At 34.5% G+C, this 27,490-nt stretch overlaps 1 protein-coding gene across 2 annotated transcripts in view; it reads left to right on the plus strand.

Annotated features, from left to right (window-relative positions):
• LOC123676965 (nuclear pore membrane glycoprotein 210) overlaps positions 1–27,490 on the plus strand; it is a 252,898-nt gene that overhangs the window by 36,478 nt on the left and 188,930 nt on the right. For both annotated transcript variants that reach the window (XM_045613328.1, XM_045613319.1), the window contains exon 5: positions 16,566–16,876. In XM_045613328.1, coding sequence (XP_045469284.1) covers positions 16,566–16,876 — 311 coding nt within the window. The remainder of the gene's footprint in view (positions 1–16,565; positions 16,877–27,490) is intronic.

Consider the following 27,490-nt stretch of genomic DNA (forward strand, 5'->3'; position numbering starts at 1 on the left):
ACGATATATTTATTTCTCTAATTCTGTGGTTATTCCGTTCATTCTTCCACATCTTGTAGAACAAAATCGTGCGAGAATATATCAGAAACGCACAGTTTTCATGGTTATATTTTATTAATATATGTTGGTACTCCGAACTTTCCGCCACGGTTTTATCTGTCAATTCATCAATTTGCCTTAAAGAAATCAGTTCTGCCAACCAACATTTTTCAATGCAAAAATCACTAAATGATATTTATGGAAATATTTCATTAATTTCAACAAAAATGCAATTAATTAGAGAAAATAATGTATAATACTCGTTCAGAAGGCTCATTCTACCACTCGTTCATTCAAAAACTCGCCACTTCGTGGCTCGTTTTTGAATTTTGAACTCTTGGAAGAATATCAATGCCTTCTGCACTTGTATTATAAATAACTATTCTACTACCACTTACCGTTACAGCCATCTATTGCAAAACGGCGGACGCAAAGTTGTACGCCTTATATAAATATTCATATGAATATCTAAATATAAATATTTTTGAGAGGTAAGGCTTGATATCGGTATAATCTGGGATTTGGTCCCATAGAAATACTCGAAGCCCATAACGGCGAACCCCCTCAAAATTTAAGGCTAGGACCGCCCTTGATTTGTCGTCATGGAAAGTTATTTGCATCAAATATTTTCATGTGAACAAGGGCCAAACGGTATGTTCTAGGAAAAAAAATCATACAGAATTCCACCCTAGAATCAGCATAGTATACCGAGTGAATCGTCTGAAATCAGCTAACGATACAAGGTTTCCGAAAAAAATCTTTTATTTTCTAGAGGGATACCCAGTGAAGGATCTACCGGCATAGTGACGGGGTCCAAGGGGCGGAGCCCCTTCGGCGAGCAGAGCGAGTGTTTTAATTAAACGCAGAGGTGTAGTTAAAGCTCAATTAACTCGATTTGAATCCTTTTTGAAGACTATCGAGTCAGAAAAGGCAGGCCAAATCCCGGCACGGTTAGAAAAATGCAAAGAGTTGTGGAACGAGTTTGAAAATTTGCAAATACAAATTGAAGAACTCGACATCAATCATCCTGACTTGCAGGAACAAGAAAGAATCGAGTTTCAGGATGCGTATTTTGAATCAATTGCTCTCGCGGATACAAAGATCTCGCAATTCATGAAGGGTTCACTTTGCTCAAGTGAAAATTCAATAGCGGAAAGAAATGTCAAATTGCCCACAATGCAAATTCCAGAGTTTCAAGGTTCTTACAAAAACTGGTTAGAGTTCTACGATAGTTTCAATGCGCTAATTCATTCAAACAAAGGTTTAACAGACATTCAAAAATTCTATTATTTGAAGAATACTCTTAAAGGCGAAGCTGCGGAAGTCATTCGGTCTTTAGAAGTTTCGTCTGACAACTATAACGAGGCCTGGTCATTGCTCAAGACCAGATTTGAGAACAAAAAGATGATCGCATTAAATCACATAGAATCTCTTTATAAATTTCCGCCCATAATGAAGGAATCATATGGTCAAATCAGGAAATTTTTGGATGAAATTAGAAGGGATTTAAGGGCTCTCAGGTTCATTGGGTCAACCGGTAGATCATTGTGATACTTTACTAATTTTTACTCTCGAGGCAAAACTAGATCCTGTCACAAGAAGGGAATGGCAAAAATCGGGTAAAGTAAATAAATTCGCGAGCATGGAAGAGTTTTTACAATTTTTAGAGGAAAGGTGCGTTCTTCTTGAAACAATAGAGTCAAATAGAACAGGGGTACAAAGCGATAAACCAGGGTTTGAAGGAACTTCGAAGGCCTTCATGTCATCTTTCAAGGTCATGTACAATATGTAAGGAAAACCATTCTTTATTCATTTGCAAGAAATTCTTGGAACTTTCAATAAATGAACGGCAAAATGAAGTCAAACGGTCAAATTCTTGTTGGAACTGTCTCCAACAGGGACATAGGGCGCAAGCCTGCAAACGCGGTGGTTACAGGCACTGCGGAAATAAGCACAACACATTGTTGCATGCAATTACTCAACCACAAGAATCACAACAAAGTGAAGATATTCCGGCAATGGAAACTTCAGGGGGTACCTCTCACAATTATTCATGTGTGACGGTAAGGCATCCCTCAACTCGGGTTCTTAAAAATACAGATGGTCAAAGAGTTCCGAAAGTCGTTAAGGAAGAGTCGGTACACAATTTCACGGTCAGACAAGGATCAGACGTTCTATTGTCAACGGCAATTATTTACTTTGCGGGTTCGGACGGAAATCTACATCGGGGTAGGATCCTTTTAGATTCAGGAAGCCAGTCGAATTTTGTAACGAGAGAATTCGCTAAAAAACTAAACCTGTCACGGAATCGGATAAATATACCAGTTGTTGGTATTGGAAACGTAATGTCTCATACAAGATCTTCCGTTACCATGTCGGTTCATTCAAGGTTCAAGAATTTTAAATTTAATTCTACATTTCTAGTTATAGAAGAAATATCTGACAGTATTCCAACAAGAAAAATCGATACAAGCCGATTTAATATTCCGAAACATGTCAACTTGGCAGATGAGTCGTTTGCAGAACCCGATAAAATCGATGGGATATTGGGTGGCTCTGTATTTTGGAATTTAATCTGTGCGGGTCAGATCAATTTTGGTAGGGGGAAACCAACCTTACAAAAAACTAGGTTGGGATGGATCATAGCAGGGCAAATAAATGGAAAAGGGGGGAATTCAAGGACGAATAAAGTGGTTTGCAATTTTTCAACTAATGTTGTTTTAGAAAAGCGAATTCAACAAATTTGTGAACCTGAGGAATTCGGTCATTCGGTTAAGCATTTAACAAAACTTAACTTCAAGAATGAGCATAGCGGGAATATGCATCTGGGAGCGCAATTTCTTCTTTCATCGATACGAATAAAATATAGGGTGTTATCAGGACACGCTACGGTCAGAAAGAGACAGAGACATAAATCTCTAACTTGTTTTTGCATCAAACCTTCAAGATCGAATTACATTATGGGCGATCTATCAGGGAAAAAATACGTGAATTCATATTCATATTCATTTGCTTGCATTTCGACAAAGGCAGTTCATTTGGAACTAGCTCCGAACTTGAGCAGGGAATCATTCATGAATTGTTTCAGGCGATTTATTGCAAGAGAGGTTTGATTCAAAACATATATTCGAATAACGGGGCGAATTTTATTGGAGCAAAGCGGGAACTCTTGAAATTAGATGATTTTCTGAAATCGTACAAAAATCAGGCTAAATTTTCGGAGTATTTTTCAAGACATATGACACAATGGCATTTTATATCACCACGAGCACCGCACTTTGGCGGTCTGTGTGAAGCGGCAGTAAGGTCAACCAAATTTTATATCAAAGAAATTTTAGGTAATGAGAGGCTATTTTATGATGAGTTTCAGACAGTCATTGTACAGGTAGAGGAGTGCTTAAACTCTCGACCTTTAAAAACCTCTATCCTATGATCCTTTGGTCCTGAATGTCCTCACATCAGGTCATTTTCGTGTATCAACACCGCAAGAAGATCTACGATTCGAGACTACAAATCGAATCAAGAAGTCTCTTCAGGTGACGATCGAGTTTGGGAACCAGCAACCAGGGACAATGGTATCATTGAAGGAGGACAACACACCTCCTCAAAATTGGGAATTAGCCGGAATCACCGAAACGCACCATTGTAAGGACAGTATAGTGCGTGTAGTGACAGTGAGAACCGCTAAAGGATTATTCAAACGACCGCTATCGGGACTTTGTGTTTTACCGGTCGAAAATTGACATTTTTTTGAGTGTTAGGGTACTCTGCCTGCAGTTTCGGACGTTATTGAAAGGCAGAGCTTTCAAGGGGGGTGGTATGTTGCGTCAAGTGAATTTCACACAAACTTTACGGACAGTTGAATATTCACAAAGACGCATTTGGGTCGAAAAGCCAACCCCCGCAGGTACAGCAAGGGCTAAAAATAGAACTGGAACTTCCTTGGCGCCAGGAGCCACATATGGTCATCCTGAAGTCACATCGTAGGAACAAAGGAATGAGGACGTGGACCAATCAGGGACCTGGATGGCGCTTTGGTATGCAGAATCCAAGGCGACGATTAACATCCCCAGAAAATTGGGCATCATACACCAGTACGCTTGTAGCTGTTAACTTGCAAACATATAACTTGTACAGCCAAATTCATTATAGTAGTTAAGAAATCCGGTGTTTCATTATCCCAATATAATAGAATTACAGTTGAACGATTCAACCAATAAACATCTTGCTTATATGAGCTGGTAGTTCATAAAGGTAGGCGTCTGCCTGTTAATAATTAATCAGCCTCTTCCGAAGTAGACGTCCAGCATTCTTTCCAACGTTTCGGTGGTCTTCCCTGGGTTCTCTTCCCCGTGGGTTTGTTCTGCCTTGCTCCTTTCACCAGTCTGTTGTCCGACATTCTCTCTAGGTGCTTATTCCAGTATTTTCTCCTCTGCCTCACAAACTTTCCCACGTCTTGAATCCCGCTTCGTTCCCTTAGTTCCTCGTTTCTCACCCTGTCCAGTAAAGTCTTTCCATGTATTCTCCTTATTATCCTCATCTCTGTCGTACTCATCATCTGTGTTGTCCTTGCCGTATCTGGTCTTGTCTCCGCAGCATAAGTAATGATGGGTCGGATGGCTGTCTTATATATTCTAACTTTGCTGTTTATGTTTAGATATTTATTGCGCCATACAATATCTTGAAGACAACCTGATATCCTCAACGTTTTCATTGTCTGATTTCTTACTTCCCGCTTTAGATCTCCGTCGCTAGTGATGTCTGCTCCTAAGTATGTGAACTCTCTCACCTGTTCCACCATCCTTCCATCAATCTCCAGTTTACATCTTATGGGTTCTTTAGATGTTACCATACACTTTGTTTTGGTTGTGTTTATGAGCATATTCAATGATTTGGCTTCCTGGTTGAAAGCGTGAAGTATTCTCTGTAGATCGTCTTCTGAGTCAGAAATCAATACGGCGTCATCGGCGTAGGAGACAACATGAAAATACATATTCCCCATCTTGTATCCCGCTGTTCTTGGCAGTTTTTCTGTTATTCTGTCCATAATCAAATTAAATATGAGAGGGCTTAGTGAGTCACCTTGTCTTACACCTTTATTCATCTTTATATCACTGGATAGAAGTCCACCTGTTCTGATGTTCGTTGTGCAGTTTTGGTTTATGTCAAGGATAATTTCAATTAGTAAGGGATTAACTCCTTTCTCCCTTAGTATATCGACGACATCACAGAGTCGAACCCGGTCATATCCACAAAACACATTTAAGCTGGCTTGTTGAATTCTCTAGATTTCTCGGCTATTTGTCTGATAATGAATATTGCGTCGATGGTCGACCTGTTTTTGCGAAATCCCTGTTGTTCCTCTCTCAGTTGTACGGTTTTGCAGAGTTGTTCTGAAATAAATTTGGTGAACGCCTTGAGCACGCTATTAAGTAGGGTGATACCGCGGTAGTTTTCTGGTGATGTTTTTCTCCCTTTCTTGAAAATGGGAATTGTGGTGCTCTTCTTCCATTCGTTCGGGATTCTTCTCTGCTTCAGAATGTGTTCGAAAAGATTTTTCATTTCATTTTGCAGCTTTGCTCCTCCGGATTTTAGCAATTCGTTAGTTATTCCGTCGGGACCGGGACTTTTTCGATTTTTCAGAGACTTCAAGATATTTTCGATGGCCTCTGTTTCGATGTTGATCTCATCAGTTTCCTCATTGTCTTTTGCTTGAAGGAGATTCTCTTCTCCACTATAGGCTGTTCTGAAGTATTCTTCCCATTCCGTCATCGATATTTTGTTTGTTTCAACAGTGTCCTGTATCTCCAGTTTGTTTCTCCTCAACATTCCCCAAATCTTTCTCTGGCTTCCGTACAAGTCCCTTTCCATTCCCTTCGTGAATCCTTCCCAATAATTTTCCTTGATGTTTCTTATTTTTGCATTCACTCGATTTCGCACTTTGGTATACAGAGTCCAGTTTTCACGGTTTCTGTCACGGATATAATTTATGTAGGCATTTTTCTTCTGGTTTGCTAACTCTTTTATTTCCGGTGTGAACCATGGAGTTTTATTCTCTCCATTGATATCCACTTCCCGTTCTCCTATGGACTCCCGAGCTGCACTAAGGATATTATCCTTCAAAGTTTCCCATTGGTGATCTACATGGTTCATTTCAATAATTGGGTTCTGTTCGATCTTTTCTGTTAGTCGCTTGCAGTATAGTTGTTGTGTGCTTTGATCTTCAAGTGATTCTATATTGAATTTATGAACATATTGAGGCTTGGGTTTTGGCTTACTAGGAAGGGACAGTCGGAGTTTACATAGCACTAGCTTGTGGTCACTTCCTTCATTGGCTGCATTCAGTGTTCTGATGTCCAGTATCATCTGCGGTGTGATTGCTCTATTTGTTATGAAGTAGTCTATAACAGATTGTTGACCTCGTGTGTTTTGCCATGTGTACTTGTATTTCATGTCATGTTCAAAGAAGGTGTTATTTATTCTTAGTGTGTTGGCGGCGCATAAACTCTTCAGAAGTTCTCCATTCTCATTTACCTCTTCCTCATTGAATCTTTGTGTTATGCCTGTGAGTGCTTCGTTTCCGACTCTCGCATTGAGATCGCCCATGATCACTATTTTGTCTGTTGGTCTTATCCCGTCGATTACCTCCTGTAACTCTACGTAAAATTGTTCTCTTTCTTCTTTGGATTTATTTATATCTGGGGCATAAACACTTATGAGTTGAGTTTTATTTCCATCTACGTTTAATGTGGTCAATAATATTCTATCGCTAATGTACTTCTCATCTTCTATGACATGTTTATACTTTTTGTCTATCAGTATTCCTACCCCTGAGCGTGCTCTCTTGTCTCTGCCTACTCCACTATATATGAAAACATAATTGCCTTCTTCCATCTTCCCTTTTCCCTTCTTTTTCACCTCCGACAGGGAGCAAATGTCGATTTTATTATTTTTCAGTTCACTTATGATTTCTTGATCTTTTGCTTGCCATGACATAACATTCCACGTTCCAATTCTTATTGTTCTTTCTTTCCATTTCATCGTCCTTTTCATTGTCCTTTCTCTTGTCCTATTCCTTGCTGTGGTCGTGTATCCAGGGTTCCATCCGTTTTCCGAGGCTTGTTTAAGTCTGTGAGTATATGAAGTTTCCACCGGTAGGTTGCTGGCCTGACCTAATGACCCTCCTCCTTTATCCGGGCTTGGGACCGGCACTGGAGCCACTGAGCTACTCAATCCACCCAGCAACTCCACAGGCGGTTTTATTATTCCTTATTAAAAACAAATATCCAACTACGGAATAATAATAAAATAAAATAAAGATTTCTAGCCCCTATCGACTTCATTACTTCAGCGCATCACATACATACGTCTAAGTTTTTTTACCCTAATTTGTTTCGAGTCCGCTGTTCCTTTGATTTCACCTCCGTCTGTCGGCGTACTATCTATGCATCGGTCGCATTGTTTGTCTCCGCTTTTTAATATATTATGATTTCTTTATACGTGAAATATTGGAGAGTTGATTCGAATTTTAATAAGATGATTTTGGGAAGATACATTTGTCTAGCTTGTAAGTACTTTGTTTGTACCTATATGTGTGTATATTACTTTTTATTTTTACTCTTATTTCGAACTAAAAATGTTTTGAATTTTATAATGTTTCTTTGTATATCTAAATTATACCAGACCATCTTTTCTGCGATATTTTCTAGTCAATAACTTTTAGTAATGCTCATCTTTACCTCACCTTTATTTTGTAAACACCTTCATCAATGTTGCAAATGATGTTTTCCGTAAATTTTGTAGAGTCCAGAGGATGAAAATAAATTTTTCCGAATCTTTGGCGAACTAACAGAGTATCATTTTCCTGTTTCTCTGATCCTACACCACCAATCTGTTTGAAGAATAACCTTCATAGCAAAAGTCATCGAGTGACTCTTCCTCGTATATCACAAACAATGACTGAACAATTTGGGAAACCGCCGACGTCATATCTCCCATTATAACCCAGCCTAATCTCGTGGATATCACACTTGGTTTACCGATTATATGCTGCGGTTCGTCCTGTGATCTCTATCTGCATAGGACTGGCAGGATCGCCATGTGATGTACCCAGCTAGGGTAGGTTCGGTCAATCGTTATACAGTTGAAGGAATGATCAATTAATACTCTGCAGACTCATCAAAGGGTATTTATTTCTTACTCCACACTGAACTGATCACAGATGATATCTCACATGATGTAATTTAGGAGTGTAAGCATGGAAATGAATGAATTACAGAATACTACTGAATAAGATCATTATTACTACTTTATGTATCTAGCGACATGATATATATTTAGTATTTATATTGTATATTCACAACAACCTTGCGAGTTGATAAATACAACACGATCGACAAGGTTAAACATAGTAAATATATTTATATTTTAAGATGGTGTTTGGTTATACGGACCTTGTCGTCTCAAGTATGAAAATATACAGGTTCTTCATACTGATACATACTACAATCCGTCAGAATATCGAAATATGATTGAACCACCAGTAAGATATCAACCGGAGCAGGATAACCAAATTCAGGATCGGCGAATCGTAGATTAGAAAAGCGATCTCTCATTGTAGGTGGGAGATTCCCTGTCGGAAGATCCGAAGTTATCTTGTCCACAATAACCGCTTCAAAACAGACTAATGTATCCTCATTGAACATCGAAGTAAGTAAATCGAACCGCGGACAGAAGAGAGCGGGCTCTTACCAACCCCAGAAATCTGAAGTTTACACTTTTTTCTCGCTATTCCAATCCTCAATGCAAAATTTGAGGTGACGAAATTAATCTGACTACCAGGATCCAAGACCAACCTACAGGTTTGCCATATTCCGTTTATATCTCGAACCCTATCGCGAGCCTTTCCAAGAAGACAAGTTGTATCCATAGCCGAATAAGAATAAGTATTTACAATTTTTAGACCTTTCGAAGTGGAAGGTGTATCAATTTTTTGAACCAGGTCAACTTGGACCTTCCCTCGTGAACTATTTCCGGAAAATAAAACACCCTCGATATTCGATTTCTGAAAACATATCAACGTATTATGTTTTCTATTTCCGCATTTGCGACAAAATTTTCAGAATAACAATTCGCAATTGAATGCCGATCTAAACTTGAATAACATCTTCTATGTAGTTGTACGAGTTCGTCAAACGCATTTCATATTTTTCACCACGTAACAGCAGCATTTGTTGCGTCTGTGGGTTTTCTAATGTTTATTTACATAATGTTGTCTTGGTATTCTTGTTATTATATTTTGTGTGAATAAACGACGATGATGATGATGAACCTTTTCCGTGTATCAAGCGAAGATTGCAAAAATTCAGGACAATGTGCAAATTTATGTCGACCCTCACAACACGAACACAATGAATAATTTTGTTCATTCGGTGTAGAAGTGGATTCTTCCCGTGTAGTAACTAGAACCCTCTTATTTTTAATTGTTACCGGAGAGTTAGCTTGAATTTTGGCTTTGAGTTTATCTGAACTCAAGTCATTTACCGCGCAACGATCTCTGAGAAACTCAATCAGATCAGTAAATTTTGGAAAATCCGTATTCAGAAATCTTGTTTCAAAGTCCCGACGTGTATCGGAATCAAGAAGTTTCAAACTCCAAAATAACAGCATAAACTGTCCCAAATCTGAGATTTTGAGTTTATTCAAACAATTGACATTAGCCTGATTTGATTGGTTGCAATGAAAATATCTGATTCAAGTAGTGAGATGCCACAACTCTAACATTGGAAAACTCGTTTTTGAGGAGATCATATACGGTTTCGTAGTTATTCGGATCAAAAACTACCGTTTGTGCAAGAGTTAAGGCTCTTCCATCTAAATACGATAGTAAAAATGCAAATTTTTCGATGTCAGACAAATCCTTATTGGTATGGATCACTTTACCATAAAGTGCAATAAAAACCCGGAAAACTTTCGAGTTTACCATTGGATCGTGGTAATTGAATTTGCGGCATATTGTTTGGTAAGGATTTGGAAGCCGGTTTTTCATCCGAACCCTGAGCAGTTGAATATTGAATTAGGTGAGCAGCTCTAACCTCTCATATTTTGTAATATAAATCATCGAATGCCTTTGATAATCCGCTCGTATCCTTCCTTAAATCTCGATGACGTGTACCGTTCGCGTCCAACTCGGAAAGACAACTTTCATATTCCTCAGCTGTTTGTTCGATCTTTTCGGAAGGAATCATAAACGAATTCAGAGAAGAAGGATGTATTCCAATTAAATCGTACGTTTGTTGTACCCTTACCCACATTCTATCCAAACGCCCTTTTGCCTGTGTGAAAACAAGAATATCCTCCGCGCTTGGTGCCGGTGCCTTAGATTCTGATTTTTTTCCTGTTTTCTTTCCCATTATTGAAATTATTGAAAACAACTGAAAGAAACTCTAACCTCTTTATGTTTGTTTATAAACAATCCCCGCTACAAGTAGGCAAGTGAATCGATACAATACGTCGATTGCTATATCACCGAGTGATAAAATCTTGTTATAAATTAAATGCACTGTTTAATAATTAAAAGTCTTTAATAAAATATAGGAAATAACTGTGTAGTAAACACACTGACAAATATACAATAATACTCTTCAACAACGGCCAACGAGAAAAGGGAGCGAGCATAGCTTTCACATAGCCTATCTTACAATTACACAGAATAAATATACGACTGCGCATGCCGCGCATAGAAATACTACAAGACAACTTATATTACTTATGTACTGGGTAAATATTTCAACACCCCCACTTACACAGTACAAATAAAAACAAAATCACATGATGAAACTTATGAACTACTACATATCATGAATGCCCAACATTTTTGAAAAATAATTATGTTTAACAGCAGGTAAACTTTTCGTTAAAATATCAGCTGGCATTTCATGTGTCGGTAAATGTTTCAATACAATTTGCTTTTCTGCAATAACTTGTCGAACAAAATGATGTCTGATGTCAATATGCTTTGACCTTTTATGATAGGTATCATTCGCAGATAATTTAACTGCACCTTGATTATCACTGAACAAATTCACACAAAGAGCTGTTCCCATTAGCTCGTACAATAAACCTTTTAAATAAATAGCCTCCTTTACCGCTTCAGAGATAGCCATGTACTCTGCCTCGGTACTAGAAAGCGCAACTGTTTTTTGTTTGCAACTTTGCCAGGAAACCACGGAACCACAAAATTTGAAAGCATACCCTGTGTATGATTTCCTATCAATAGAATTGTTGCCCCAATCGGCATCTACAAAGCCTACTAGTTCCATGTTTTCCTTTGAAAATCGCAAGCAATAGTGTTTAGTACCCTTTAAACATTTTAATATGCGTTTAGCATGCTTCCAATGTAGTTGACTATATGACGGATTGAATTGGCTCAAGTAGCTTACACTAAATGCAATGTCTGGCCTAGCTATAACTGCCAAATACATAAGACTCCCTATTAAATTCTGATAAGGGTACATGGAAAGTTGATCTTGATCACCATTTTCTAGACTAATATTGCATTCCATAGGTGTTTTTATAATATTACATTCTGACATATTAAATTCATTCAAAATTTGGTCAATGTAAGATTCCTGATTCAATGTTAAAATACCCTGTTCCTTATCATAATTAACATTCATACCAAGACATTCTCTGACAACACCCAAATCTTTTACTTTGAATATTTTGCTTAATTCGTCTTTTAAATTATTAGTTTCCATTACATCATTGGAAAAAATGAAAAAAACATCCACATATAAAGTTATGACTATAAAGCTATTTTCAACCTTTTTGGAAAAAAGACAAGATTCATATTGAGATTTAGTATATCCCAATTCTAATAATACTGAATTAATTCTATCATTCCAACACTTAGCTGACTGCTTAAGACCATAAATTGCCTTATTAAGCTTCAAAACTTTACATTTATCAGATTCTGAGCATATAAAACCTTCAGGTATTTTCATAAAAACTTTTTCTGACAAATTTCCATTTAGAAAGGCTGTTTTTAGTCTAAATGCCTTATGTCTAAATTCAATTTGACTGTTCATGCAAATAAAATTCTAAGAGTGGAATATCTGACTACAGGAGAGAAAGTCTCATTGTAATCAATTCCGTACTTTTGTGTAAATCCCTTTGCGACTAACCTTGCTCGATATTTCACTTCTCCATCAGCACTGGACTTCCTCTTGAAAACCCATCTTGAATCGACAACAGTGACATCTCTCTCCGTTTCAACTAATTCCCATACCTGATTCTCTTCAAAAGACTGTAGTTCCTCTTCGATGGCACTTTTCCAAAAAATACTATCAGGACTGGATAAAGCCTCTGAAACAGATTTCGGATTACCTATTGCACTGTTATGTCCACCACATGCATATGTTACGAAGTCTGGATCCACCTTTTTTTTTCTCTGTCTTTGAGATCTTCTAGGTTGATCGTTTGATAAACCTGAAGTAGTTTCAGGTTCACTGTCGTCCAGTTCATCTGTTGGTTGACCATTTTCTTTGAAATCTTCCATTTTTGATGCGGAGACCCCCACTGAATCTGTCACCTCTTGAACTGGTTCTTCGATGTTTAGAGCAACACTCTTCTTTATCTTCTCCATTATTGTGACATCTTGACTGATGAAAACTTTTCGGCTGTTTGGGTTATAAAGTCGGTATCCTTTGGTGTGATCATCAAATCCTACAAGGATGCATTTGACGGCCTTTTTATTCCCTTTCTGCCTATTCTCTTTTGGAACATGAGACATTGCGGTACTTCCAAATACTCGTATGCTACTAATGTCTGGCTTTTTGTTATGCCACATTTCATATGGAGTTTTTGAAATACTAGAGGTAACTGAACGATTGATTAGGTGGCAAGCAGTTTTACTCGCTTCAGCCCAAAATTGCTTACCTAGGTTTTGGTCGAAGAGTAAACATCTTGCTCTTTCTACAATCGTCCTATTGAACCTCTCTGCCATACCATTCTGCTCTGGAGTATAACTGTTTGTCCTTTGATGAACAATACCATTGTTTTTGAGATAATTTTGGAAATCTCTACCAATGTACTCCCCTCCATTGTCTGTTCTCAGAATTTTTATTCGTTTATTCCTCTGTTTTTCTACTAGGCATCTGAACTGGTGAAACTTCTCTGAAACTTCATCCTTCGATTTTAAAAAATAGATGAAACACATTCTTGAGTAATCATTTATGAATGTGAGAAAATACCTTGAGCCTCCTATAGATAATTTTTCATGAGGTCCACAGACATCACTATGAATAATCTCCAATACGTCACTGGCTCTACTTCCTTTTGCTGGGAACGGTAATCTATTTTGTTTTGCCTCGCAACATACCTCACAATTAGATGTCTGTATTTTTTCTCCAAGTTTGAACGGTGGTATACCTTCAACTACTTCTGGCATTTTTATTAAGAAATCCGAGTTGATGTGCCCTAGTCTCCTGTGCCATAGATCTGGTGTTACCATTGGAGCGGCCAACAATGCTGTTGAATTCTTGTTATTCAATCTCAGCTTGTATACATTGTTCTTCAAATCAGCTACTCCAACAAGAACGTTATTTTTATTAAAAATTTCACATCCTGTGTCATGGAAATTTACTCTGGCTCCGTTTCTAATTAATTGGCTAACAGAGACCAGATTCGTGGTTAGTCCTGGAATGAAGTGTACGTTTTGTAAAAGTACATTAACACTTTTTCCTCTCACCATAGTTTCCATTCTGATATCACCTGCACTTTCGACTGCAAGTTTGGCCTCATTCGCACATAATATTTCTCTTAATTCTGGCTTCCGTTTGTCAATGAGATCGTTATCACTTGCTGTAAGGTGAAAACTGGCATCGCTATCAATATACCAGTCAGTGTTGCTAAAAGAACCATTAGCAAACACGGCACTCAAAGCGTAATTTCCTTTTTTGTTTAGACACTGCGACACATAATGTCCTTTTTCCTTACATTTGAAGCATGTGATATTACTACGATCCTTTTTGTTTACGTTATTCTCAAATCTTTGGTTATTCTCATTGACGTACGACCTACTGTTCGAATCGCTGCTTCTTCCGCCATCTCTGGACCACCTCTGGAACTGTTTCCCTTTTCGTGCGTTACTTTTAGCAGAAAACGCTTCTCCATGCCCCTGGCTACCGCCATCTGCGTGCATATCGAGCAATTTCGATTTAATGGCATCTGTTGTTATTTTAATACCAGAGTGTTCAACAGCCATAATCATCGGTGAATATTTCGGGGGTAAGCCTGCCAAGAGTAATGATCCGACCCATTCATCATCAATGTTGAAGCCCGTTCTTTACAACTTTTGCGATGTTTCGACGACTTGAGTTATGTAACTCTCCATAGAATCATGGTTCTCCAATCTGGCTGATATTAAAGTCCTTAAAAGCCCGATCTTTCTGGTAAAACCGCTATCGTCGTACAGATTTTTAAGTTTCGTCCATACTTTTTTAGGAGTTATTGCATCTCTCACGTGGGTGTAAAGCGATGGTTCCATTGTCAATATTAATTTTACCTTTGCTTTGGCTAATAAAACGGAGTCCAATTCACTGCCATCAACGCACTCATCCAGCCCTTCGAGTACTAGCACGTTTTCAATGGCGAATACCCATTCCTGGTAATTTTCGCGTCCGCTTAGCTTTGGCACACTGGCGAAATGATTAACTGCTGCCATCTTGAATTATTGTTCGTCTGTTTCACAACACTATTTCACAATATATATAAATGTACTTACGTAGTGGAACGTTCCAGACCGATAAACTATTATAAAAAGTCTAGATTGCACGCGATGAGAACGCACGTGGGCACATAACCTGTTATAAATTAAACGCACTGTCTAATAATTAAAAGTCTTTAATAAAATATAGGAAATAACTGTGTAGTAAACACACTGACAAATATACAATAATACTCTTCAACAACGGCCAACGAGAAAAGGGAGCGAGCATAGCTTTCACATAGCCTATCTTACAATTACACAGAATAAATATACGACTGCGCATGCCGCGCATAAAAATACTACAAGACAACTTATATTACTTATGTACTGGGTAAATATTTCAACAAATCTGACGGACTTATTTCATGCCGTCATGTTCCCCGTGAGAAAAAAAAACAATTTAACCCTTTTCTGAAGACCCCTGAATATAAATCTGGCCCGAATGGATCAATTATGTTACGGATCAATCCAAATTCTATTTTGAAGTTATTATAGTGGACTGTATTATGTATTAAATTGTTAATTGAATTGCTCTGCTACAAGGTTGTGAATAACCCGATGCAAAAGAAATGAAATTCTCTTAATTTCTGAGATTTGAGAGGAAATACCACCCGGAACAGTCAGCAATAAAAAGGAAGATTCTAACAGAAAAGGGACTCACCTGGTCTCCGTTGACACTCTGACTTTCCACCTTTCAAACTCAAACAAAACAATTTTCATCACTTAACTAGCGATGTGTCCTCTCACGTAGCTGTAAACGAACTTAAGAACTAATTTAGTTTTTATGCGAAACTGCGATTTTTCCTTATTCAGGATTAGCGATGAACCATTAAAAATGACTGTGCGTAACGTCCGTTGTGGATACGGTGAACCAAGTGTGCTAAAATTGAGGAGGGGATGGGAAAGTCAGGATCTGAGAAAGGATTTCATATGGAAATAATTCCTCTCAAATCCTTGCTCTCCGTCAATTCAAAAACAACCCGCGAAAATTCGATTCAATATCGAGCACCATCAGTACCATTGTCATGAAGTAAAAGAAATTAAATTGAATTCAGGTCCTCGTAATCTCACAAATAATTAAAATGTATTCATGAAATAAGTATGCACGGATAGTAAACAAAGAAAAATCAGCTCAATTTTTTCACTGGCCTTTGCTGTCACTTAGAGCACAAAAGTGCTCTAAGTATTTTCAGGGCCATTAACTATAAGGTTTTGTGAAAGCTTTGAAGGTAATCCTATTTTTGAATCTAGAATATTGTATGATTGTTAGAATAGTTATTTATAATACAAGTGTAGAAGGCATTGATATTCTTCCACGAGTTCAAAATTCAAAAACGAGCCACGAAGTGGCGAGTTTTTGAAGGAACGAGTGGTAGAATGAGCCTTCTGTACGAGTATTATACATTATTTTCTCTAATTCATTTCATTTTTATCGAAATTTATGAAATATTTCCATAAATATCATTTAGTGATTTTTGCATTGAAAAATGTTGGTTGGCACAACTGATTTCTTTAAGGGAAATTGATGAATTGACAGATAAAGCCGTGGCGGAATGTTCGTAGTACCAACATATAATAATAAAATATAACCATGAAAACTGTGCGTTTCTGATAAATTCTCGCACGATTTTGTTCTACAAGATGTGGAAGAATGAACTGAATAACCACAGAATTAGAGAAAAATATAATTGCAGTTGAATGTTAAACAATGAAGAACATAATTATTGTGAAATTTGATTTGATCTCTTTTCCACAGATTAAAAATGGCGAAATGGAACAAATACCTTTACCAAGTCAAAATCAAAAATATCAAATAGATACTAGAGATTACAAGGTTGCCAAAGTTTCAAGAACTCACGGTTTGGTATACGCCATGGATTTGGGAACAACTGAAGTTTATTTAATAGATAAAAACCTGCCTTCTACTGATGATTCTTTTCTTAAACCTCCTTCTGCTGTTGTTCATGTTGTTGTGCCCTACCACATGACTCTGGCCGTATTACCATACAGAAATTGGAATGTTTTTATTGGAGAAAAACATGACGTAGTTGCTGAAGTGTTCACAAAGTAAGAATTAGTATATTGCTTTGAGTATTTATTCAGATTTTAGTTAAATATCTTAGGTGTCGGATAGAACAACTGTTTTCATGAAAAAAAAAATTCATATAAACATATATCCTAATGTGCTTCGTTTTCGAGATATACAGGGTGTCCCATAAGTGGCACGTCACAGTGACACCGGAGGTAGGTCAGCTAAAGAGGGACCTAACCAGCCTAACATGACCCCAGTAAAAGTTGCATGGTTTTCGAGTTATTACCAAATTACGTTTTTTAGTGAATTTTCACCTTTTTTAACATTGTCAGGGTCAGAATGCTGCTGGAAAGCTCTCGAAGCTTATTTTTTTTGTTGTAATGGAATCTTAAATAGTTATTTAAGATGACATGAGTATGATTCTGTCAAAAAGTTATGTGGATTTCCGTAAATTAATGGATAAATCTTGATTTCAATTGCTAGCAAAACGAGAACTTCGACTTTGGACACCTGCTGTGAAAAAAAATCCTTGAAACAAAACGAGCAAGTAACATCAAAAAATTGGGCATTTTAGACAGATTTAGAAATGGTACAATACACGAATCTTATGCCCATAAAACTAGGTATTTTCATCATTTTACCGATGCCCTATGTAACTAATTTAAAACTATGCACCTCGTTAGCCGTCCCTAGAGAGAGAGACTTGTTCTGTCTCTCTTTATCTACTTGGTAAAGAAAGGGATGGATAGAGTGCTTTGTTCGATCATGTAGCACGAGCAGCGATGGCCCTGCAAACCAAATCAGTTCGTTACCTTGCGTTTCGTGCGATCCCCGTGTTCTCCGTGTCTCTGTTTTCGTGTGTTCCTTAACTAAAATCGACTTGGCATTTCTCTGGACTCTGATTTTCTCTTTATTTGTGGAATAAAGTGACAACTCGGCACTCTATCGGACACTGTTTTGTGTATGCAACCATGGCGAATCACAAGTTTACTCATAGTGAGTACGCTGACATGCATTTAATCTACGGCGAAACCAGGCGTGTTTCAAATCGAGGCAATGTGAGTTACAATGCAAGATTGGCTGCAAGGTTGTACTTGGAACGATATCCGAATCGTAATCCTACCAACTACGAAGTCATTTTGAGAACTGCAAATGCTTATCGCGAGGGCAGACTACCAGGGACGAATAGCCGATCTGGAAGACCTCGAACGATTGACGACAACGTCGTTTTAGAAGAAGTGCGAGCGGAGCCAGGAACTTCAGTGCGAAATATTGAACGCCGTACTGGAGTCCCCAAATCCTCGGCACAACGAATTTTGAACAGGAACAAATACCATCCCTTTCACATTCAACGCGTACAAACTCTACAGCCGACTGATTATGCACCGCGTGTTGAATTTTGTCGAAAAATGATACAAAAGTGGAGAGAAAATCCCAACTTTTTTAATGAAGTGTTGTGGAGCGATGAATCGGCCTGCAGAAGGGACGGATACACCAACTTATATAATATCCATAGGTGGCAACTAGAAAACCCGCACGAAACAAGAGAAGACCGGTCCCAATACCAATTCAAAATCAATTTGTGGACGGGAATTTTTAACGGCCAAATAATAGGACCGGTCGAGTTGCCAGCTATTTTAAACGGGGCAAACTACCTGGAAATGCTTCAAAATGACCTGCCAGGATTATTGTAAGAGTTGGCACTCAGGCAGAGGATGTGGTTCCAGCAAGATGGCTGCCCGGCACACTACGTTCGGCGGGTTCGCGAGCACCTCAGCAACACATTCCCCGACAGGTGGATTGGGCGATTAGGACCCATACTGTGGCCACCGCGATCCCCGGATTTGAATCCACTGGATTTTTTTTATTGGGGATGTTTAAAGGACAAAGTGTATGCAAAACCAATAAGAAGCGAGGAAGAATTGCGTGAACGCGTATTCGACGCAGCCCGGACCATATCGGAAATTAGTTTAAGAAAATCGAATCGTAATTTTATGAAACGGTGTCATTTATGCATTAGAGTCCGAGGGAAACAGTTTGAACATTTACTGTAAGTTAGATTTAAGAATTCAATAAATAATCGAAAGTTAAGTCTGTTTTTCATTAATTTACCTTTTTTTTCAATAATATTCCTTTTTCGCTTCCCCTAATCCATCTTTTTCCCTATTGTGACTTTAACAAATAATAACAAAGCCCGGTGTCAAATGTAATGTCATAGCAAGCGGCAAAATTACCTGATAGCGGGGTTCCTAGTTTCAACTTAGTTAAGTAGGGCATCGGTAAAATGATGAAAATACCTAGTTTTATGGGCATAAGATTCGTGTATTGTACCATTTCTAAATCTGTCTAAAATGCCCAATTTTTTGATGTTACTTGCTCGTTTTGTTTCAAGGATTTTTTTTCACAGCAGGTGTCCAAAGTCGAAGTTCTCGTTTTGCTAGCAATTGAAATCAAGATTTATCCATTAATTTACGGAAATCCACATAACTTTTTGACAGAATCATACTCATGTCATCTTAAATAACTATTTAAGATTCCATTACAACAAAAAAAATAAGCTTCGAGAGCTTTCCAGCAGCATTCTGACCCTGACAATGTTAAAAAAGGTGAAAATTCACTAAAAAACGTAATTTGGTAATAACTCGAAAACCATGCAACTTTTACTGGGGTCATGTTAGGCTGGTTAGGTCCCTCTTTAGCTGACCTACCTCCGGTGTCACTGTGACGTGCCACTTATGGGACACCCTGTATATATATTGTTATGGAATGGTATTATCAACTTATAAAATCAATGAGAATACATTACCAGACTCTATCCTTCGGAAACTACAGTAAATTCATCAAATAGATAATAAATTTTAACTTGATATGATCCAATAATTTTAAAGAAAGTAGAGTAACTTTATTCATTTATTCCATTCAATTGCACATTATAAAAGTAGCATAAATCCAATATTTCTCAAGTACTATATCAATATTCATTTAAAACATCTCAGGATCTGAAACAAAATGAAAATATGAATAAAATTCAAGTTCAATTTGATAAAATCAACAAAAGATATTCAACTCAAGTATCAGGAACCATTTATATATCATGTAAATAATGTTAAAAGAGTCAAAAGACTGAATATTCAATTTTCATTCAAAATGATTAAAAATAATCATTTATTTTATATTTCCTATGTTAATTTTCATGAAATAGCTTGTGATCTAGTGAATTACATCTAGATGCAATCTCAAAAATGTGATATTAGCTGAAATTCCTAATAAAATTGTAAAAAATGGATAGGGATAGGATATCGAATGATAAATCAGGTATTCCAAAGTAATTAATGTCTCAAACATACAAAAATGTATATAATTCATTAGATTATAGTATAATTTAAAAATATGTAGTAGATTTTAGGAGTTATAGATAGAAATCTTTGAATATTAGGCCAAAGAAAGTGAATATTAGAAAAATTTCCAAATTGTATATAGAATATTTGAAAATTTTGTAACTTCAAATCGACCGAATGCAATATATGTGGTACCAAAAGATGCGGAAAAAAATGAAGAAATTAATTAGATCAAGATTGAAGAAGGAAAACTTACCTCAAAAGAGAAAATTGCGAAAGCATCATATTTGGAAAATTTTTTGACATCCAAGGCAATCTTGATTTCAAGAAAAAATTGAAAATCTATATAAAGCCCAGCCGAATGACAGCTAATCAGTCAGTAAAAAACCATTGTAGAGAGCACGTCACCTGACTCAAGAAATTTACCTGAAATAATTGATAAACGAAAGAATTTATTTACGAAAATTTGCAAGATATTAAAATTGTTAAATACGTACCTGAATATCATTGTGAGAAGAAGTGGAAAATTATTTAATCAATTTCAAGAAGAAATTTCCCTGGATTCAAGCAAGTTGAAGCAATATCAAATGGAAAATGGATTCAAAACAATGCAACTGAATTAATACGAATTAAGGTTATAATCCATTCGAGGTTAGGAGCATAGAAGACGATACCATAACATAACATAGAACACTGATGAGGTCGATGAAGATTTAAATACGTAAATATAAGATTAGATTAATATAAATTTAGTTATTAGATAAGAATTTCTTTATAGTTAGTGAATTTCGAAAATATTAATTAAATTAAAAAAAATATATAATTGAATTTGAATGAACCCTCCTGAGATATATATAGTCGGCGCAAAAATTAAAAATTATAAAAGATATAGTATCAAATTTAGTTATTGGATCGAATCAATTTAAATCAAATCAACAACAACATAATCTTCAACTTGAATATATATACGATCCATAACAATTGGCGCCCAACGCGTGGCTTATATTAATTCAATTACAGCATTCTTATATTAATTCAATTACAGCATTATTATATTAATTCAATTACAGCATTATTATATTAATTCAATTACAGCATTATTTTAAAAAAATTTCAAATTAATACATAATTGTTGGAATCATATCATCGATTATTCAATAAAAAAATGGAAACAAGAAGTAAAACGAAAATTGGAGAAAAAGGGGATGAAGAAGAAAATGCAAGAGGAAATATGGAAATAGATGAAGAAAATAGAAAAGAACTGAATTTCTTGGATATAATGAATGCAATGAAAAATTTTGAAGAAAATATAAAAAAAAAAATTGGAAGATCAGTCAAAAAAATTGGAAGATCAGTCAAAAAAATTGGAAGATCAGTCAAAAAAATTGGAAGATCAGTCAAAAAAATTGGAAGATCAGTCAAAAAAATTGGATGAAAATTTTAAAGAATTTAAAGAAGAATTGACAGATAATATAACTGAAATGGATAAAAAACTTGTGAATAGTTTAATGGCAGTCAATGATATGTTTAATGCCAGAATAAATCAAGTTGAAGAAGAATTTACTTCAAAATTACAAGAGAAAAGCAAAATATGTAAAAAGAATTTAGAAATTAGTGAAAATAGAATCAAGACAGAATGTCACAATATTATAGAAAGGAACCTAAGTATTATGCAGAATGATATGGAAAAACAACTAGAGCAACTAGAAAACAATAAAATTGAGATGTATAAAAATGCCAAAATTCAAAATGAAAAAATTGAAGAGCAGAATGAAAAATTAAAAAAAATTCTTAGTAATGAAAATTGTACATCTGGAATTATTAATCTTGGAGACAATAAAATGAATTTCAATGGAAAGATAAAAAAACAACACCCAGTGCCTTTCATGAAATTTTTAGAAAATAGACAAAAATATTTCACATCATTCATAACATTTAAAGAATATATCAGGAGTCAATTAACTGAAGAAGCACTGCTATGGATAAATAATAAGGATGTTGAATTGAACGATTTCGAAACTTTCAAAACAAAATTTTTGTCATATTTCTGGGGTCCATCTCAGCAGAAGGTAATTAAAAATGAGTTGTTCAGTGGAAAATTTAATCCAAATATGGGAACAACTTATCACAGATATGCAATGCAAATATACAGTGTAGCACAGTACTTAGATGCTGATTTTACTGAAGAATATCTTGTAAGTTTGATCATTCAACATTTCGATAAGGAATTAGAAGATGTCTTATTATTATATGATTTCAAAGAAATGGATAAATTGTGTCAATTTCTCATGAGTCAAGAATACAGACTCAGGAGAAATTGTCAAAGACAAACTTTGAATCAATATGCCAACAATCAAAACCAACAAATCAATAATGGGAATAATTATAATTCTAATAGATCATATCAAAGAAATCAACAACATATAAATAATTATCATCAGAATCAAAATTATAATAGAGGACAGAATTAAAACAATAGGAATTCCTGGAGACATGAAAATCAAAATGGAAGATCAATGGAAAATAGAAACAATCATCAAAGTGGGGAAAACAGAAGAGTGAATAACATGAACAGAAGAAGCGAGTCTCAGGAAATTATGAATGAACAAGAAGGAAATTTTTAAATGAAGCACCTATTAAAAATGTTATTGTTTATCAACATCCGAGGGAATTTATCAAATTAAAGGGAAATTTTGAATATGAAGATATTAAAGGATTAATTTTTTTAAAAGCGAAATTACAATCTAAACCAATTAAAATATTAGTAGATACAGGATCAGAAATTTCATTAATTAATTATAAAATAATTCAAGAATTAAAATGGGAGCAATATTGTTATAAAATACCAAAAACAAATTTAATAGGTGCAAGCAATAAAAAGTTGGGGGAAGTCATGAAAGGAATAATAGTACAAATAATCTTCAAAGAAATTCAATATCAAATACAATTTTTTATATTTGAAAATATGGAATATGATGCAATACTGGGGACTGACGAATTAGATAGAAATAATATGATAATAGATTATAAAAATGGACATGTACAAATAGGAGCAGAAATTATCACATTTGAAAAAAATAACCTTAATGGAATAGAAAACGAGATAAATGAAGGTGATAATTTGGTCAAAAATATAATGAATGTTCAAAAATTTGAAATAATGGAAGATATTGTATGTGATTTGAGATGGAAAAATGAAGTTATAAATTTAATGATGCAACATGAAGATCTCATTACAAACGAAAATAGAACTGCTAAAAATTATGTGCATAGTATAGACGTAAGAGGAATAGAAAACTTTCGATCAAAAACCTACCCAATTCCATATAAATACAAAAAGGAGGTATCATTAGAAATTAATAAAATGTTGGAAAATGGAATAATTGAAAAATGTAATTCAAGATATATAAACCCAATAGTTGTTGTTAAAAAAAGTAATGGAGAATTGAGACTGTGCTTAGATGCTAGGAATATAAATCAATATACAATCCCGCAATATGAAATGCCAATGAGCACAGAGGCAATTTTTGGTAGAATAACAGAATCAAACATATTTTCTAAAGTAGATTTGAAACATAGTTTTTGGTTAATTCCATTGGAAAGAAAAAGTAGAGACTATACTGGATTTATAATCGATGGAGTAGTATATCGTTTCAAAGTAGTTCCATTTGGACTGCAAAGTTCATGTTCAGCCTTAGTTAGAGCACTTCACTCTATTTTAAATAAATATGATGATTTCATTTTGCATTATATAGATGATATTTTGGTATTTTCTAAGGATGAAAATAGTCATCTAAAACATATTAAAATATTATTAGAAGAATTAGATGGAGCAGGTTTGAAAATCAATTCAAAAAAATGTCAATTTTTCCAAAAAAGTGTAAAATATTTAGGATACAAGTTGGATAGTGAAGGTGTAACAATGGATGAGGAAAGAGTTAAAATAATACAGGATTATAAGAGACCTGAAAATTTAAAATCATTGAGGGGATTCTTAGGATTAGTGAATTATTTTAAAAAACTTATGCCAGATTTAAGTGAAAAAGAAATTCCATTAATACAATTGCTTAAAAAAGGAAATCAATGGAAATGGACTGAAGCACAAGAACAAGCAATGCTCAAAATAAAAGAAGAATTTTCAAAAAATTTGCGAGTATATCATCCTGAAAATAATAAACCTTTTATATTGAGAACAGATGCTTCACTGAACAAATTTGCAGGAGTATTATTGCAAGAGCAGAATGGAATAGAAGTACCAATATGTTTTATATCTAGAGTAACAAAAAACTATGAAAAAAAATATAGTATAACAGAATTAGAATTTGCAAGTATAATTTATTGTGTAAAAAAATTAAGATTTTATTTATTGGGATCAAAATTTATAATAGAAACTGATCATCAATCATTATTGAACATCATGAAAAGTAAAATATTAAATAATAGAATATATAGGGGATCATTATTATTGCAAGAATATGATTTTGAAATAAGGTACATAAAAGGAAAAGATAATATTGTGGCAGATACATTAACAAGAAATGAAGAAAAGGGAGAAAAGGAAAGAAAAACAGTACGAATAGGTGCTAATATATTAAAAGAAGAAGAAGGGATTTTTTCAAAACGAAAGATAATGGAAGACCAACAAAATATGTCATCAGAAGAAAAAGAAAAGTGTTTAAAAGTAGATGATATTTATATTAAAAAATTGGGTGAAATGGAATTGTATGTAATTGGTGGAGGATTGGCAAGAGAAATTTTGAGAACATTGCATGAAGAAAATGGGCATTCAGGAAGTAGAAAAATATGGATGATTTTCCGTGAAAATTATATAACAAAAAAAGATTATAGTTTAAGCAAAGACGTAACAAGAAAATGTGAAATATGTCAACTAAATAAAACCAAAAATTATATTAATTATAATCAAGCAAGAAATATTTATGCCGAAGAAAAATTGGACATGATTGCTATTGATTTTATAGGAGAACTAATAATTACAGAAAGAGGAAATAAGTTTATTTTAATAATTGTAGACATATTCTCAAAATATATTAAATTATATCCATGTCAAAACACAAAAGTAGTCACAATAAAAGAGAAAATTGACCAATTTATAGAAGACATAGGACATCCAAAAAATTGTATATTAGACAATGCGACTTATTTTCAAAACAAACGTTTCCAGGAATACTGTAACAAAAATAATATAAAACTAAATTATATCAGCATCCGACATCCTCAAGCAAATCCAGCAGAAAGATACATACAGGAAGTTATTAAGTTCCTAAGGGTACTCGTTAATGGAGAACATGATGAATGGGATTTAAAATTAAACAAAGTGGAATTTTTTTTTGAACACAATACCTAATACAGTTACAGAAGAAACACCATTATATTTAATGAAACAAGAAAATCCAGAGAGACATTGGAATAGTCCAGAAAGGACAAATTATGAAAAGATTAGGGAAGAAGTGAGAGAAAAATTACTTAAAAAAGGTGAAAAATATATTAAAAGGATGGAGAATAAGAAAATAAGGAAACATGTGAAGTTTAAAAAAGGAGATTTGGTTATTGTACGATCCCACAGGGTAACAGACAAGCAGAATAAGATTTGTGCGAAATTAAAAACTCCATTCGAGGGACCATATATAATAGATAATGAGAATGGTTTGAACAGTTATGTATTAAAAGAATTAGAAACAGAAAGAATAAGAGGAATTTTTCATATTAATGATTTATATGAATTCATCCAGACAACGAATGAAAGTTAATTTAAATTTCAATCAAATTTCAAAATTTTGGAGAAATTTTAATATTTTAAATTTTATATTGAAAATAAAAATTATCAAATATTAAATTTGGGGAATTGTTATGGAATGGTATTATCAACTTATAAAATCAATGAGAATACATTACCAGACTCTATCCTTCGGAAACTACAGTAAATTCATCAAATAGATAATAAATTTTAACTTGATATGATCCAATAATTTTAAAGAAAGTAGAGTAACTTTATTCATTTATTCCATTCAATTGCACATTATAAAAGTAGCATAAATCCAATATTTCTCAAGTACTATATCAATATTCATTTAAAACATCTCAGGATCTGAAACAAAATGAAAATATGAATAAAATTCAAGTTCAATTTGATAAAATCAACAAAAGATATTCAACTCAAGTATCAGGAACCATTTATATATCATGTAAATAATGTTAAAAGAGTCAAAAGACTGAATATTCAATTTTCATTCAAAATGATTAAAAATAATCATTTATTTTATATTTCCTATGTTAATTTTCATGAAATAGCTTGTGATCTAGTGAATTACATCTAGATGCAATCTCAAAAATGTGATATTAGCTGAAATTCCTAATAAAATTGTAAAAAATGGATAGGGATAGGATATCGAATGATAAATCAGGTATTCCAAAGTAATTAATGTCTCAAACATACAAAAATGTATATAATTCATTAGATTATAGTATAATTTAAAAATATGTAGTAGATTTTAGGAGTTATAGATAGAAATCTTTGAATATTAGGCCAAAGAAAGTGAATATTAGAAAAATTTCCAAATTGTATATAGAATATTTGAAAATTTTGTAACTTCAAATCGACCGAATGCAATATATGTGGTACCAAAAGATGCGGAAAAAAATGAAGAAATTAATTAGATCAAGATTGAAGAAGGAAAACTTACCTCAAAAGAGAAAATTGCGAAAGCATCATATTTGGAAAATTTTTTGACATCCAAGGCAATCTTGATTTCAAGAAAAAATTGAAAATCTATATAAAGCCCAGCCGAATGACAGCTAATCAGTCAGTAAAAAACCATTGTAGAGAGCACGTCACCTGACTCAAGAAATTTACCTGAAATAATTGATAAACGAAAGAATTTATTTACGAAAATTTGCAAGATATTAAAATTGTTAAATACGTACCTGAATATCATTGTGAGAAGAAGTGGAAAATTATTTAATCAATTTCAAGAAGAAATTTCCCTGGATTCAAGCAAGTTGAAGCAATATCAAATGGAAAATGGATTCAAAACAATGCAACTGAATTAATACGAATTAAGGTTATAATCCATTCGAGGTTAGGAGCATAGAAGACGATACCATAACATAACATAGAACACTGATGAGGTCGATGAAGATTTAAATACGTAAATATAAGATTAGATTAATATAAATTTAGTTATTAGATAAGAATTTCTTTATAGTTAGTGAATTTCGAAAATATTAATTAAATTAAAAAAAATATATAATTGAATTTGAATGAACCCTCCTGAGATATATATAGTCGGCGCA

Source organism: Harmonia axyridis, chromosome 1 (genome assembly GCF_914767665.1).
Source record: "Harmonia axyridis chromosome 1, icHarAxyr1.1, whole genome shotgun sequence".
Taxonomy (NCBI): Eukaryota; Metazoa; Arthropoda; class Insecta; order Coleoptera; family Coccinellidae; genus Harmonia; species Harmonia axyridis.